This window comes from Python bivittatus, unplaced genomic scaffold, assembly GCF_059951505.1.
Source record: "Python bivittatus isolate LINGU-HERP-01145 unplaced genomic scaffold, Pbiv_v1 ctg000330_np1212, whole genome shotgun sequence".
NCBI lineage: Eukaryota > Metazoa > Chordata > Lepidosauria > Squamata > Pythonidae > Python > Python bivittatus.
Genome location: NW_028277058.1, coordinates 48,816,866 through 48,831,528, shown reverse-complemented (window position 1 = coordinate 48,831,528; position 14,663 = coordinate 48,816,866). Strand labels below are relative to the sequence as shown.

The 14,663-nt window shown below is 39.4% G+C and overlaps 1 protein-coding gene across 1 annotated transcript in view; it reads left to right on the top strand.

Annotated features, from left to right (window-relative positions):
• The window catches only part of LOC103065483 (sodium- and chloride-dependent GABA transporter 2), a 65,017-nt gene that overhangs the window by 28,502 nt on the left and 21,852 nt on the right, over positions 1–14,663 (top strand). Inside the window, exon 7 of the mRNA XM_007429501.3 lies at positions 11,414–11,548. Coding sequence (XP_007429563.1) covers positions 11,414–11,548 — 135 coding nt within the window. The remainder of the gene's footprint in view (positions 1–11,413; positions 11,549–14,663) is intronic.

Here is a 14,663-nt window from a genome sequence, read left to right as displayed (position 1 = left end):
TATTGGCTTGTTGTTTTAATTGCTGTGAGCCACCCAGAATCACTTAGGTGAGATGGGTGGCCATACAAATTGAATAAATAAATAAATAACAGCAGGATATAAAAGTGATAAATAAACAAGCTAACCAATAAACCAACTTTCTTAGTCACAGATAAGGCCAGCTGGCAAAGGCAAGGTTCACATATCATGTTAAGCCACAACATGGTTTCTTTGTTTTTGGCATATATGAAGCAAGCTACAGTGGGCTTATTTTTAAGCATGATTTAAGAATGAAGAGGGCTCATCAAACATAAATAACCCATGGAATTCATTATCAGAAGACATAATGATAACAGGCACTGAATTGAATGGCCTTAAAGAAAAATTGAATAAATGGGTAGAGGACAGGTTATCAAGGGCTATTAGTCTCAAAGACCAAGTGCAAAATGTTTGGTCATAAAACAGTCTGACCCTTATGAGTGTTCTGCAAGTGTTTCAGAAATTCTCTGATCCAGGATAGTTCAGGCTGGAGCACTTCTGAAAGGAGCGGCCCCTTCCAAGATTAGCAGAGCCCATTTCAAGATTGAAATGTTCTCTGATGGAACATTTTGTACACCTCAGTTTTGGAACTAGCAAATTCTGGTTATTCAATAAACCGTGGTTAAGTAAACAAGGGTTTAGCATGTCAGAATTCAGCCAGAGAATGTGTTACTCCACCTGTGTGATTCATGTTGGCCTAGCTGTTGCATTACAGCATTTTTTTTTTGAGCAGGTAGTAAAGAGATGCCAAGTTGGAGTGGTGACTAAGCTGCATCAGTGTGTTCAAGGTCAGAGAGTAGGTCAGATGTGGTGTGCCTTGAAACTCCTTAAGTCAACCTGGTGGAGGCTGTTGCCCTGATTACATTATTAAATATTCAACTCCTTTCTTGACTTCAGTATATGGAGTGTAAATGTGTGGATACGGCAAAACTGAACAGGGCAGCTGCCCTTTTAAAAAATTGTGTAGAGGTTGATATTTTGACAGGTTAGCTTGCGTGACATCTGGAAGCCGATCTACCACCTGCCATCTGCCATAGGGATGATGTAGGAAAAGCTTGAAAAATGGAAACTGTAACCGCTTAAAGTCTTTGGCCATGATTTCCTGAATAGAGGGTGAATGTTTCTTACGAGAAACACATTAGGTTTAGAAGGGAGGGCCACTGGACCAATAGTTGTACTGATTTTACACAGTGTTTTTCAAACTTGGCAACTTTAAGATGAGTAGACTTCAACTCTCAGAATTCCCCAGCCAGTGTTTGAAAAACACTGATAACAGGAGGCATTTTGTTTCTTCTGCTTCTGCTTTATGTACTACTAAGCTCACTATTCCAGAAACTTATTATACTGTATAGCAGTATGTTCTTGGGAGAGGTCTTCCTAGACTGTCCTACTTTTTATCTGCAGGCAGAAGACCATGTAATGGAATCTCCCTATAAATTCTCCCCCTATAAATGTGCCTGTCTTTTTCAGAAAGCTTCTTCCTCTTCTTGATAATGTTTAACAATTTATGGGCAGCTTTTATTTTCATTTTAAATAGAGGGAATTCCCAGTCTGGAATGACATAGTTCCCAGAAACTTATAGCATGTGATAATTCCATTCCTCCTAAACTCTGGAATACTTGCATACATTTTATGTTACTTTCCATGACCATGTGTGGTATATAGTAGGGTGTTTTTTTCACAATTAATGCAGTAAAATGGGTGTACATGTTAGTCTATCACAAGCTGAATTTTTCAGCTAGAGTTTTGAATAAGGGATTTGTGATTCATTCAGCATATGGAGTGGAAATCACTTCTGTTAAAAGCGATTCAGCACATGGTTTATAATTGTGCTGAAAAAAACCTGATTTGTGTTAACATCGCTTTGTACAGAATATTTCTCTAAAGCGTCTGTGTAAGAGGACTATATCTTCTTCATTAAATATCAACATCTTAGGAAGCTGCCTTAGTTCACATCTAACTATCCATCTAGCCAGAGTCTTTCTGCATAAGTAGCCTACCATGGCCCAGAAGTGCTCCGTAAAACCCCAATTTCTACATCAAGTTCAAATTTATAATCCCAGTCCCATGATTAATGTTCCTCTCATCTCCTGGATCCATTTGCTCTCCCTCACTATTGGAGAGCAGTCTTCCTCTTAGATGCAGACTAATGAGTTCATGCTTTCTCCAGTCCTCAGACTTTTTCCACCGCTTTGCAAACCTTTCGCTTCAGTTCCTACCTTCATGAAGTTAATTCTCCATGCTGAGCAGCAAATCACAGTTCTGCATTTAGACGAATTAATCTGCTACAGCCAGGGTTGGGTAGCACTAAGGGACCAAAAGTCCTAATATTGTATTTTGGGCAGCATAGCAGCATTCCAGAACCTTGGGAAGAGTTCTCTCCCTTCACTTGCTTTCTAAGTTATTAGAAAGTGATTTCTTTAAACCCAGAGGTCAGCAACTCACAGCTCAAGGCTACATGCAGCCCCTATTCTTAGGTTTCAAAGTTTTGCTTTAAACCTCCCCAACCCAATCCAGCCCCTCTGATCATTGCCTTGCTCCTGAGGTTCTTGGAGGCTGATTTTTAAAAAGAAAAATGTGATCTCCACCTGCAAAAATGATTCAGCCTTGTTTTACTGGAGATATCAGGGACTGAAGCTAGGCTATCCATATGCAGAGCATGTACTTCACATTTGGGAAAGCTGAAGCAGCAAAGATATCCTTTAAAAGTTCCATAATTAGTCCATAAATTCCTTTTATCCAAGATTTATTCTCCCACTTCTCGTTACTTTTGTTTTTCAGTTTCCTTTTAATGTATGGAAGTTTATTTCTTCTTTGTAAGATACAGTTATGCAAATATCATTTTATATCGATATACTCTAGGGTCACCTGAATAATTTTGGAATATCTTCTGAACTCTGACTAATTAGGAGAAAGGCTATGTCTACTTTCAGCAGCAGCTGACCAAAAACAACCCTGCCTTGGATGCTTTTCCTAACACATGCTGGGCTCCCAGTGTGTAAGGAAATGGCACAGGATGAAAGAGCTTTCTTACAGTTCTGAAACACCAACAGAGGAAAAAAGGATTAAGGTAGTATGGGGGAAAAAACACTTTTTCTAAAGTTCACAAGGCTTGTTTTATCATCCTAATAGCCCACATTGGGAAGGAACATTAGAGTTGATTCTTGCTTATTTATGTAGCTGGTGCTATATAATATCTGGTTAAGGAGTTAGATTAGGAGTTGGAAAGGCCCAGTTTTAAGTCTATTTTCAGCAGAGGATGCTCACTGCAAGATTTTGGACCAGTCACAATCTCTCAGCTCAACATACCTCACGCATTTCTTGTGGGAAAAAACGGAGGAACGTCTGGAAGAAAAAGGAGATAAATCTGAAAAATTAAAAAATAATACATTCTGGAAACTCCAATCTACAATGGATGTTGTAGGCGAGATTTCACTCAGTCCACATTTTTAAGCAAACAAGTCTAATTTGACTTTTCAGATGGATGTGTGGTGGTAAAGCAAGAAAGCATGTTAGCTACTAGCTATAGCCCTAAGGATCACTACTAGTTGTAAATTCCATAGTGGGAATGTTCTTATGGTATAAGCATTCCCTGATCTTCTACTTGCAGGCAGAATCCATCTTTGGTCTTTACCTTTGGGGGTTGCCCATATCTCTGAATTTTGTGATAACTTTTCAGATCTGGTGCTTAAAAAAAATTCACCCATTCCTAAATTCCATGTATATGGTTTCTTCCCTGATCTTTTGCAACTGTCTCCAGTGGGTAGAAAAGAATAAACAGATCTGGCATGTAGGGGTGTTTTGGAAGAAGGATCAGTGTTTTAAAAATGAACTGGTGTTGTTTTTAGTTGGAATATGAAGACCAAGCTACAAATAATGCAGGAGGAACCTGTATCAAAGAACATACATTTATCATGACAGGTACAAGTCATAATAAAAGCTGTATATCCCTGCTCAAGAGGTAATATTCCTGTTCATGGAATACTGTCACTAGTGGGGAACAGTTATAGAAAAAAGCAATTGCCTTTGAGTCTCACTGCAATGAACATCTGGTGACATCTCTAAGTAACAAAATACTGGATTTCCAGATCTGGACCAACATGCTTCATATGATCTTACTTTCTTATCTGTGATATTATTATATTCTCTTTTAATTATATAATCTCTTTATATCTCTTTAATTATCTCTTTTAATTATATAATTTTTTTTTTTAAAAGAGAAAAGATGTAAAAGTAACTGTGGGAAGGAAGGAAGGAACTTGGGTATGTGAAGTTGGGGGAGGCTTAATACATTTCACCTGGATTGATTTTTCCATTTCAACTGTTGTACAAATCTGCCCTGAATGATAAAAAGTCAAGGACAACCTATTGCACTAAACTCCCCCACCCATCGCTTTGTGACTAATAATAATAGAAAGAAACTGGAGAAATGAAGTGAGGGCAGAATTAAATTCTACTCCAGCTTTGCAATTCAAAACTAATTGTACCTCTTCCCAACTGCTTGAAAATATTTCACTTTGCTTCTTAAATCTCAGAGAGACAATATGATTTTTAAGAGAATGAGAGCATGATAGTGGTCAAAGTGCCTGTGATGTGTTCTCCGATGTTTTCCATTTCATCACAGCAGTAGCTTCATGCATCTAGGAAACCTGTCAAGGTATTTCAATATCAAAGAAAAAAACACTGGAGGGAGAATTCATGTCCCCTTCAGATGAGTGACATGGAAGAACTCATTGGCAAAATCATGTGAACTGAACCTGAACAAAATTAATTTTATTATAGAACAACATGAAGCAGTGAACAACATTTTGATCACAGTAGGCTTTCTAGAAGTGAAGTCCCTCTGAAACAGTGCTTTAGAAATAGAGGGAAAGAAAGGTCACATCTAAGCCAAACATCTGTTATTACTTCCTTGAATCAACATGAATCAGCAGTATTGGATTTTTGCCAGGCATTGCAACAAAACAAATGTTCTGCTGGTTTCAGGAAGCCCATTCCATGTCATCAGATTCCATGGTAAATTCTTGAAATCCAAGAGCAAAAGCCTTAAAATACAAAGTGTTACAAATTTCAGAGGAAGGCTTGAGCCTGATGAAGTACAGATGGATGAACATCAGATGCAATGGTGTCCCCATAGCTACACAGGTGTATGTGTCTGGATGGATCACCCCTGAAAGTCCCAGGTTCTGAAAGATGCATAAAGCCATGCACATCAATTGGAAGGTGTATATTACGAAGCCGATCAATTTCTTAGGAGCATGTGGCCAGAAAGCAGATTTGCTGCCATGAGCTCTTGAACCAAAGGTAGGATATAAATCTAACAAATGAATAACAAGAAAATTGATAATGAAAGAAATTAGATTAGAGATGGGTTTGAAGATTCCAGGAATGTCTACATATAATCATATATTACTTTTGTATCAGCATAACTCTCTTGGCTTCCCTCTATAAAATCCTAGAAATGGTAATACATCAAAGCTTTGGAGGCTCCCTGTGAGTACCACTAGCTCTCCTCCTGCCCAAACTCTTATAATTCCCAAGGCTTCAGAAAAGAAAAATGACTAGAAGGGTTACTAAAGTTCATAATGCAGATTTGCCTTTTGTGTTGGCACCTGGTGAGCAAGATAAGTTGCACCATTCCATGCAAACCATCCAGTGTCCAATGTATTTCTGGTGTTGCTTCTCCTGGATTCAGTGCCCGTCTCTCTGCCAAGCCTTTTGTATTGTATTGGGAGGAAGGCATTTCACATTTTTCCCACCCAAAGAACACTGTATGTAGTTGTTTCCTTCCCTGTATTTATTCATTTAAATGCATATCATATTTACCTACCAAAACTGTCTGCACAGTCCAGGACCGTAATGCTGCACTTGCAATGCTTTTTTTGATTGAACAGATAGGCAGTTTTCTCCTCTCCCCAGGGCAAAAATAGTGAGGTAAGAATGGGCATGGGGTGTTGATTGGATGCCAATTTTTGAGCTCCCTTATTGGTCAGCTGGTGGGAGTTTGTCAGCTCATAAATGTAGGTGGGAGGACTTGTAAGAGCAAAAACTCTTCTGAGGGTTCGGGCAGTGAAAGGACTCAGAATTGTTTGGTTTTATTCTACTGGGTGAAAAGGTTAATAAGTCCCATCTTAGTCCTTGAGAGGGAGATTTGGCTTAAAGGGATTTGATTTATTCTGTTTCTAGGTTACAAACTAAAAATCCAAATTAGTATAAAAGCTGATTGTTTTGTTTTTATGGTGGGGAGAGAATGCCGGAAATACAAAGATACAAGAAATACAAGGAAAAACACAGAAGCAGAACAGGGCCACGATTAGAATTTTTCATGCCTTCCCACTTTTTTCATTCAAAGTAAGTGTTCCATCACAAGAATGTATTGAATATATGGGTAATTCTTCATAGCAGTATCTAGGCATGGTTTGGAAGCATTGATAGCACAACTAAGTAAGAAGGATCTAGTAGGCTGCATGGATGGTGAGTCAAGTCATGTTGAGACATAGGAAGGATAATATGACCCATTTCCTATTTCAGTACATAGCCCAAGAGGCTAACTAACCCAGTTCAGAAGATACTTGGTTCAACTAACAGCTGATACTAACAAAGCAGCCCTATTTTTCAGAAGCTTCATTCTTCTTGGGAATCAGTATCTCATCAAGCATTTGTAGAAGTGTATGATAACTTTACTTTGTGGGGGGGGGGTTGATTGTGGTGGCTTGATGACAAGAGGTGAGAACAAACTCAACTTTCAGTGTTTTGGGTTGGCTACATTTCTGATATTATAATAGTTTCCACCCTGTACTTGACTTCATCTATACAAAGATTAATCTCAAGTGCTAAGCCAGCCACATGGACGTGCATGACTCACAAACTCTTTTTCAGTTCTGTAATTTCAATCCATAAATAAGTGGGAGAAAAACCTCTATTTGGATATACTCTAAAGTCAAATAGGTCAAGGAATTTTTTTAAAAAAGTCTTTGTTTTAGAATTCTCATTGATATTTATTTTTCCAGCTGAACTATAACTTTGTTTTAGTCATTTTTGAAATGGAAAAATACTGAATGAAGAAACTTTCAGCCAGAAATTCTGAAACCTCAAAGATTCATTGTAAATTGGAGGCTAAATATAATGAATGGGTCTCACAAATCAGAGTAAAGTTTGCTTCAATTATAGTTTGTTGAGCAAGCCTCATCCAGGCATAGCACTAAAGCATAAATCTTGGTTAGAAAACACAATTGCTGGATTTACAAATCGTGCTAAATCCAAATCAAGCCACTTTGTGGCTTAGCGCAATGTATAAACTCAGCTATGGCTTTCTATTGCTCAGTGATAAATAGTCACTTCCAACACCAAATCTCAAATGTAAAAAGTTTTGAATTCAATCTCCAGCAATTCCCAATGAAAAAGAGTTCATGTGGTTGGCATAGGAATAATCTTTCTGCATAAGAAGAATATGACACCAGTTAGAATAAATCAGGGATTCTCAAACTTTGTTCTGCTGCTTGCCCTAACATCCTAAAATGGTGCAATAATTTGTGAAACTTCCCCAATGAATAAAAGGTATGATTTTGTTGCAGTTTGGGAAGAAATATACCACTTTTAATAATACAACTTTAATCTATGTATCAAAATATGAACAGAAGCTTGCAACCTTATAAAATAAAATGTTTTCATTGGAAATAAACAAACTAAAAGCATATGTTTTGAAGGATAAACTTACTTAATTTTGCGTCATTGTTAAAATTTTATTTTTGAGACAGCCTCATGTCTCATTTATTTTGGATCAATGTTTGCTGTTCGTAACAACAGGATTGTTCTTTGTAACAGGATGTGTGGATTGAATTCTTTACCCACAGTTCTACTGCATCCTCCCAGGATTACCGTATAACTCCCGGGGACACAGCCTGTTTGGTAGTGCTACCCTCAGATACTTTATTTCAAAGAAGTCCCCCTTTGACTGGTTACTCAAGAGGGGCAAATGACAATCCTCCTGCTTTTTCTTTAATCACCAACCAAGCAGGAAAGTGTGACCTAAAGGCTCAGAATGAACATTGCTGATTCATTAAGAATTCAAGTCTTTATTGTACATATAAAGATTGAAGAACTAGAAGATGTGTAGGAAGGCGGGGGGGGGGGGAGAAGAATTGAAGAAAAAGTTCTGAGGAGGCTACATTTAATCAATCATTCCTCGAACACACAGAGACCCCCCCCCCAACATTACAACTCAGATCATAGTCCATAAAATAAAATCAAGATTCTAATCTGCATCAATTGTCACTAGTCAATAACTGGCTGTGTCATTCTCAGAACTTCTATCAGGGACTCTATGGTTGAGGTATCAGTTCTCACTTGCCTTCAGAAACATTGAGAGCTCGGGGCGGGGGGGGGGGGAGAAAAGCAATGGAGAGTTGCCTCCCTGCCGTTTAGAAAGATTCTTCCCACTCTTGATTGGTTCCTCAGTATTTGATTTTCCTAGTGAGCTTCAGATGTCCTTGCCCAGGACTGACGGATCACATTTTTCTTTACTCTTCCAGCTTCTGAAACTTTTTTAATGGGATTCTGTCCAATCTGTATAGCAGCAACTCTAGAAATCCTACTTGGCTCTCAGTTTGTCCAGGCATAGAAACAACAAATTCTGACAGCCATGAGACTTACATATAGCAAGTTAGAGCTGCATCAGAACAAAACCAGGAGTTTGCTTGGGTGAGCTGTCAAGGCAGAGGTGGAATGCATATTGACATGTACATCCCTCCATTTGTGACACCCCCAATTTGCCTCTGATTCTTGTGGGGTCGCTACCCATAGTTTGTGAACCTTTGGAGTAATCCACACTGGGCTTGACAGTTTTATATGTGCAGGAAAATTCCATTTCATTGCACTCTGTAATTTTATTCAGGAACCTTTTATTCACCAGCGCTCCATCATCTGTGCTAGGACTCTTTCCCTAGATCCCATCTGAAATTTTGATTCTAGCCTTTAATGTCCTAAAAAGTCGAGGACAGTTTACAGGATGGGTGGCTTAAATATCTTTTGTTCGGTTGAAAGTCCACTGCTAGCATAGGCATCTTGTGAGATAAAAACCACAATGACAGAAAGAAAGAAATCGATGAAACGTGCATCACAGTGTCATGATGCAAAACTTGGCCTTTTGCATTCCAACATTCAGTACACACATGCCATTCACACATGCCATCATTTGCCACCTCATGACACCTATGGCTGCTGAGTTCGTTTGTTGATTCTATACTGAAGATATGTTTGTGCTTCCATTTTAAATATTTTGTTCCTGTAAATCATTCAGAGTATGCTATTTCTCCCTGCTGCCTAAGCCCCAAACTCAGGACACTTCCCTTTTTTCCCTTATCCTGTCTGGGTTTAACTAAAAGTGTGGTTACACCTTAGGGCTGCCCCCCAGAACTTAAGGAAATGGTGCAGTCCAAGAGCCATATGAAGCATCTGCCACATTTTGCATGGTGTATGTATGTATGAATAAATATGTATGTATGTTTGTGTATGTGTGTGTATGTATACTATATAACAAACACAACAGCAGCAACTTGCCAAGTACATCATAGCAGGTGCACAAAATTCTAACCTAGGAGTCCCCAAACTCTTCAACTCATTGACCCCTTCATGAAATATCAGACCCCCAAACATTTATTATATGAAAATAAATTAATGAATTCTACTTTAACTAATAGTACTATGAATAATAATAATTATAAAAAGAACAACATCAACCCCTTGGATAGTCCCATCGACCCTTGGGGGTCGATGTTCACCACTTTGGGGAATCTGCTCTATCCCACTTGGGAAGAGTTTTCCGGAGATGTTCTTCTTTTCTGTTTCTCCAGGGCAGATGATTCCTACCAGTATTCTGAATTGATTTATTGCCGAGACCTTTTGAAGTTAGCCAGAAGTCTGCATAAAATCAGGAGAAGTCTGGGAGCATCTGTTCTAATTAACAAGTTCTAGTTTATGTCTTTTATTTAAAAAGCCAGAAAAGGTGCTCCCAAACTCCTGAGTTTTTGCTACCATAGACTAATATGGCTTTCTTCCTACAGAAGGTTGCATGTGTAAGGCTGTAGGCGGCTATCCCTGCTCTGTATCAAATCGGACCAAATCAAATCAATCTTTATTAAGTTCATGGACCAGCATCATTGCTCTATATAAGACACTGGTTCCCTTAGCATTGTTCTTAATTGTTCTGTACAATTTCTTATTGTTAAAAAGAGAATTGCTGCTTGTGATTAAGAGAACATTCTTAAGATGCTGAGGAGAGTAGCCCAAGAACTTCTGAAAGTGGCAGACGTTGACAAGAGAGGGGAAATCTTGTGGAGGGACTGCATTTTACTAGTAGCTCCCCAATATGCCAATGGGAAGCTCTGCTAATGATTGCATGCCAGCTTTGGGGCAGAAAGTGGGCATGTCAGGGTGATGAGCTATTTATCTGCAGGCACTTTGTTCAAAAGGACACAAAGCTTTTGATTCTGTTCTATTGGAGTTAATGGAAAGGGGGAAAATACATGTAGAATTTAAAAAGTGCTTTAGAGGGAATCTCTCTTCACCCCCTGCCCCGTGATGGGCTTGTTCTGCCCCTAGTACCTGTTTAAAATTACTAAGGCCCAGTCTTGAGAAGAGATTTCATGCCTTCTGTTTCTCTTTTGATTTAAACTTTATATGGAAGGAATGGAGAAACTGAATACAATCTTAGTGAAGTTAGAAATATATACAATAATATTTAGTCTGGACATTGATCGCACTGCTTTCTTTTTATTATAATTTACTGGTGCAGTCCTGCTGTGCTAGATATTGGAGTATGCCAAGGAAGGACACTGCAGAATGGTGACTGTCTCCAGCCAGCTGTGAGGCACCCAGGATATGCAAAAGCACTTCAAAATATGGGATCTCCAGGACACTTTTGGAGCCTCCCATACTATCTCGTCGTATTTTCAGCTGTGATTTCATTTCTGCCTACTACATAGTATCTTGCCTAATAATGCAAAATTATTAAGAAGATAGATGTATGCCATTCACTGCTCAGACTTAAGGCCTGGATGACTGACCTTTGCCAATTGTGAGAATGATATAGCTAGCCCTAAAGGAGATCTCTTTTTCTTTTCACCATTCCATATTCCTCAGCCAAAGTTAAAAGTGTAAGGTGATATTGTACACTCTTCTGCAACCTGATGCCCTCCCAATGTGAGAGGTTGACAATTCCAAGAATATCCAGGCAACCATTGCTCTTAATATTTTTAAGAGTGGCTGTCCCAGAACATCTGAAGGACATCAGGCTGCGGAAGGCAGTCATAAGCTTGCCGAAGCTTCATTGGTCTGTGACAACCTGGTTGTTCTGAACAGCAGTTACTTATGCTGAGTGTGTTTTGGTCTTTACCAGGTAGTATACTTCACCGCCACCTTCCCATACCTTATGCTGATTGTTCTGCTGATCAGGGGGGTCTCCTTGCCTGGGGCATCTAAAGGGATCCTCTTCTACCTTTACCCAGACCTCACTCGACTCAGTGATCCTCAGGTAAGTTAAAAGCAAAAAAGGAGTGTCTCTTTCTGCTAATGGATCTCTTTGGTAAAACTCTCTTTCTCTCTCTCTTCCCCAACTCAACCCAACCCAACCCAACCCATTTTATTGATTCCAATTTCCATTGTATTTATAGCCTACCTGTTCCCTGAAGCACAAGGCCTCTCATTTTATCCCTGCTATACCCCTGTGTCTAGACTGGGTTAAGAGAACATAACTAGCCCAAAGCTACTCAGTGAGCTCCACAGTCCAAGGACAACTTGAATCATAGTTCAGAACCTTAACCTTTATACCATAGTGGCTCTTGGTGTAAATTCATCTTTTTTAAAGCTTTATTTTAACTTGTTTTTAGTTTTCTCCTTCCATCTCCTGTCGAGAGCAGACAAAGAAGAGTAATAGTACATTGAATAATGGTAAAGACAATGATTGGGGGCTCAGGAAGGGATCCTTAGAAGTACACAAACATTCCTATTTTTCACTTGTGAGATATCCCTGTGTCTGAGTCTTACTTCCTGACTATATCTGTACTGATAATTATAAAGTGGGGGAAAAATGCTGAGTTATGCAGCATCTGTAGCCTTGCAGCAGCCTAGAACTCTACTCCATGGAAAGTCAGTTAGAATTACTATCAAACCTTTCTGCTACAAAGACATCTCTTTCCCTCTCCTGTCAATCTCAAGTCTCTCCCCCGATTTCTGCCTGTAACATCTTGTTTTGCAGCACTTTGGAATCACAATAACTCTGCTGACTTCCCTGCTTTCCTTTCTGCCTACAGTTTCTTTGCTGAGTCTGTACATTGTAATCTCAAAGGGATCTTCTCTCTTTCTTGCCTTCGCTTTGCTCTCCTCTGTGGATGGATCCTACACTGATATCCTCATGCTCAGCCTCAAAATTCATTTTCTGAGTAAAACCTTATTCTTAGAAAGTGATGTCATGATAAAGACAAAGAGGGCTCCAGAGCATGCTTAATGGGGCCATTATGTGCCCTGTTATGGGGCTTATGGGCCAACCCTCATGTTTGGGCAGAATGAAGCAGTTGCCTTAGCCTTGGGTATACTGAAAGGGAGACAAATTACTACACTTAATCTGTTTATCTGTCTCCCAAGGAGAAGACATTTTCCTATAAGATTTTTCCCATAGGTGCCAAAATAACTTGGCCAGCTTTGTACAGTAGGCACTTCAGTAGAGTGGGGGGTTGTTTGTACCATTTTTGTCCTGTTTCAGGCAGAAAGACATGACCCACCAGCCCTGAGTGCGGCCTCTCTGATCATATCTAGTTTGGAAGGAGACCACACTTCTTAGACAAAACAGAATTCTGGAGTTGCTCTTTCCAGAAATATTTCAATTAGCTTTTCCCCACCCAGTGATCTCCAGATGTGTTGGGATGTAATTCCTAGAATTCCAGCCATCATTGTTAGAGAAGGCAAATCTTATCTATTAAAATATGGATACACTATTTGGGGGTAATTAGACCCACCCATGGCCTTTACATACTTTACCAGTAGCCATATTTCTGAAAGTGTTTGGAGCCAGAACAAAAGCAAAATTATTTCATTTATATTTAATACAGATTAAATTGTTCTCTTAAATGGTTACTTCATACATGTTTCATTATTTTTTCCATTCTGCCTCATTAAAGATAACAATTTAATGGTAATTTTAGGAGGTCCTCATGGGCTGCACCCAAAGCTTTGGGGCAGTTCCTGTTGGCCTGGAGCACAGAATGTACAGGTCTGACACACCATAAATTCTGCCCACCCAATCTGGGGAAGTAGAGTGCCTGCTGCAGGTCCCCTCCTATCAAAAAATATGATGGGGCATGGAGGTAGACATTCTCAGTAGTGGCTCCTCTCCTTTGGAACAGTGTGTTCTCTGAAGTGAGAGGAAGTCCAACTCTCATGGCCTTCTAGAGACTGATTAAGACTTAGCTGTTCCAGAAGATTTTTGGACATTCAACAATTTCAGGAGGGTTAGCATCAAAACATTCCCACGGCAAATAAATTAAACATAGAGCATATCTGCATTTAATCAGAAATTCTGACCATCATAGATTAGTCAGAACATATCCTGGCCACCAGTACTGAGACATAGGGCAACACTAGGGTTCCATGTTTGGAAGGATTCAGAAAATGGCAACCAAGTTGATCAGAAACTAAAGCTGATGAAGAGATGTTAAAAGCTCAGAATATGTTTAGCTCTGAGAAAAGATAATAGAGGTGGGGGGAGATAATTACAGTCTTCAAATACTTGAAGGATGTATTTGAAGACATCCAAAATACTTCAAAAGACAAAAGACATGAAGACATCCAAAATATTTCAAGGATGTCTCATAGAACAAGATTGTTCTCCCTTGTTCGATACAGAATGGATTCAATTTATAGGAAGGCAGATTCCAAAAAACTTCCTAGCAGTAAGAACAGTTTGACAATGGTACCAGTTAGGCTTTCCTTCATTAAATGTGTCCAGGCAGAGGCTAGACATCCATCTATCTGAGGTGTTTTAATTTGGATTTTTGCATTGAGCAGGGAGTTGCACTCAGTAATCTAAATGGTCTAATTCTTTACTTACTGTAGCTGTGAAGTTCACTGAGTAACCTTGATCTACTCAATATATTTATTCCTAACTTGGCATTGCTGAAATGCCATGAGGATAAAATGTGAGAGCACCCTGAACATTATGAAAAGCAGGTGGTGGTGGAGGGGGTATTTGTTAAATGAATACAACTGTACGATCCGTAATCCCTATTTTCTGTTATGCCACTTGGATCACTTCAGCCAATCACCAAGGGCATCTTTCACTCGGTTTGTGGAATTCAGGAGCACTGAATTCAAGGGCTATACTGGTGATTTTTCTCCCTGTCTCTCCTCATATGAAGAAAACACTTGCATGTAGTGACCACAGATACTGATGAAGTGACCTTTCCACAATACTTAGAGGCACAGAATATATGGTGAGAGGCCACCACGCATGGTAAAGGGAGCATTCCAAGGAAACAGTGATCAGCTTGTCTTCCTAAAGGTTCTTTGCCCAACTGTGTTTTTAATCTCCTCAGGACAAGTTGCTCCATGTCAAATCCAGGTTCCCGCTGAGCTGCTGTACCAGCCTTTTGTGC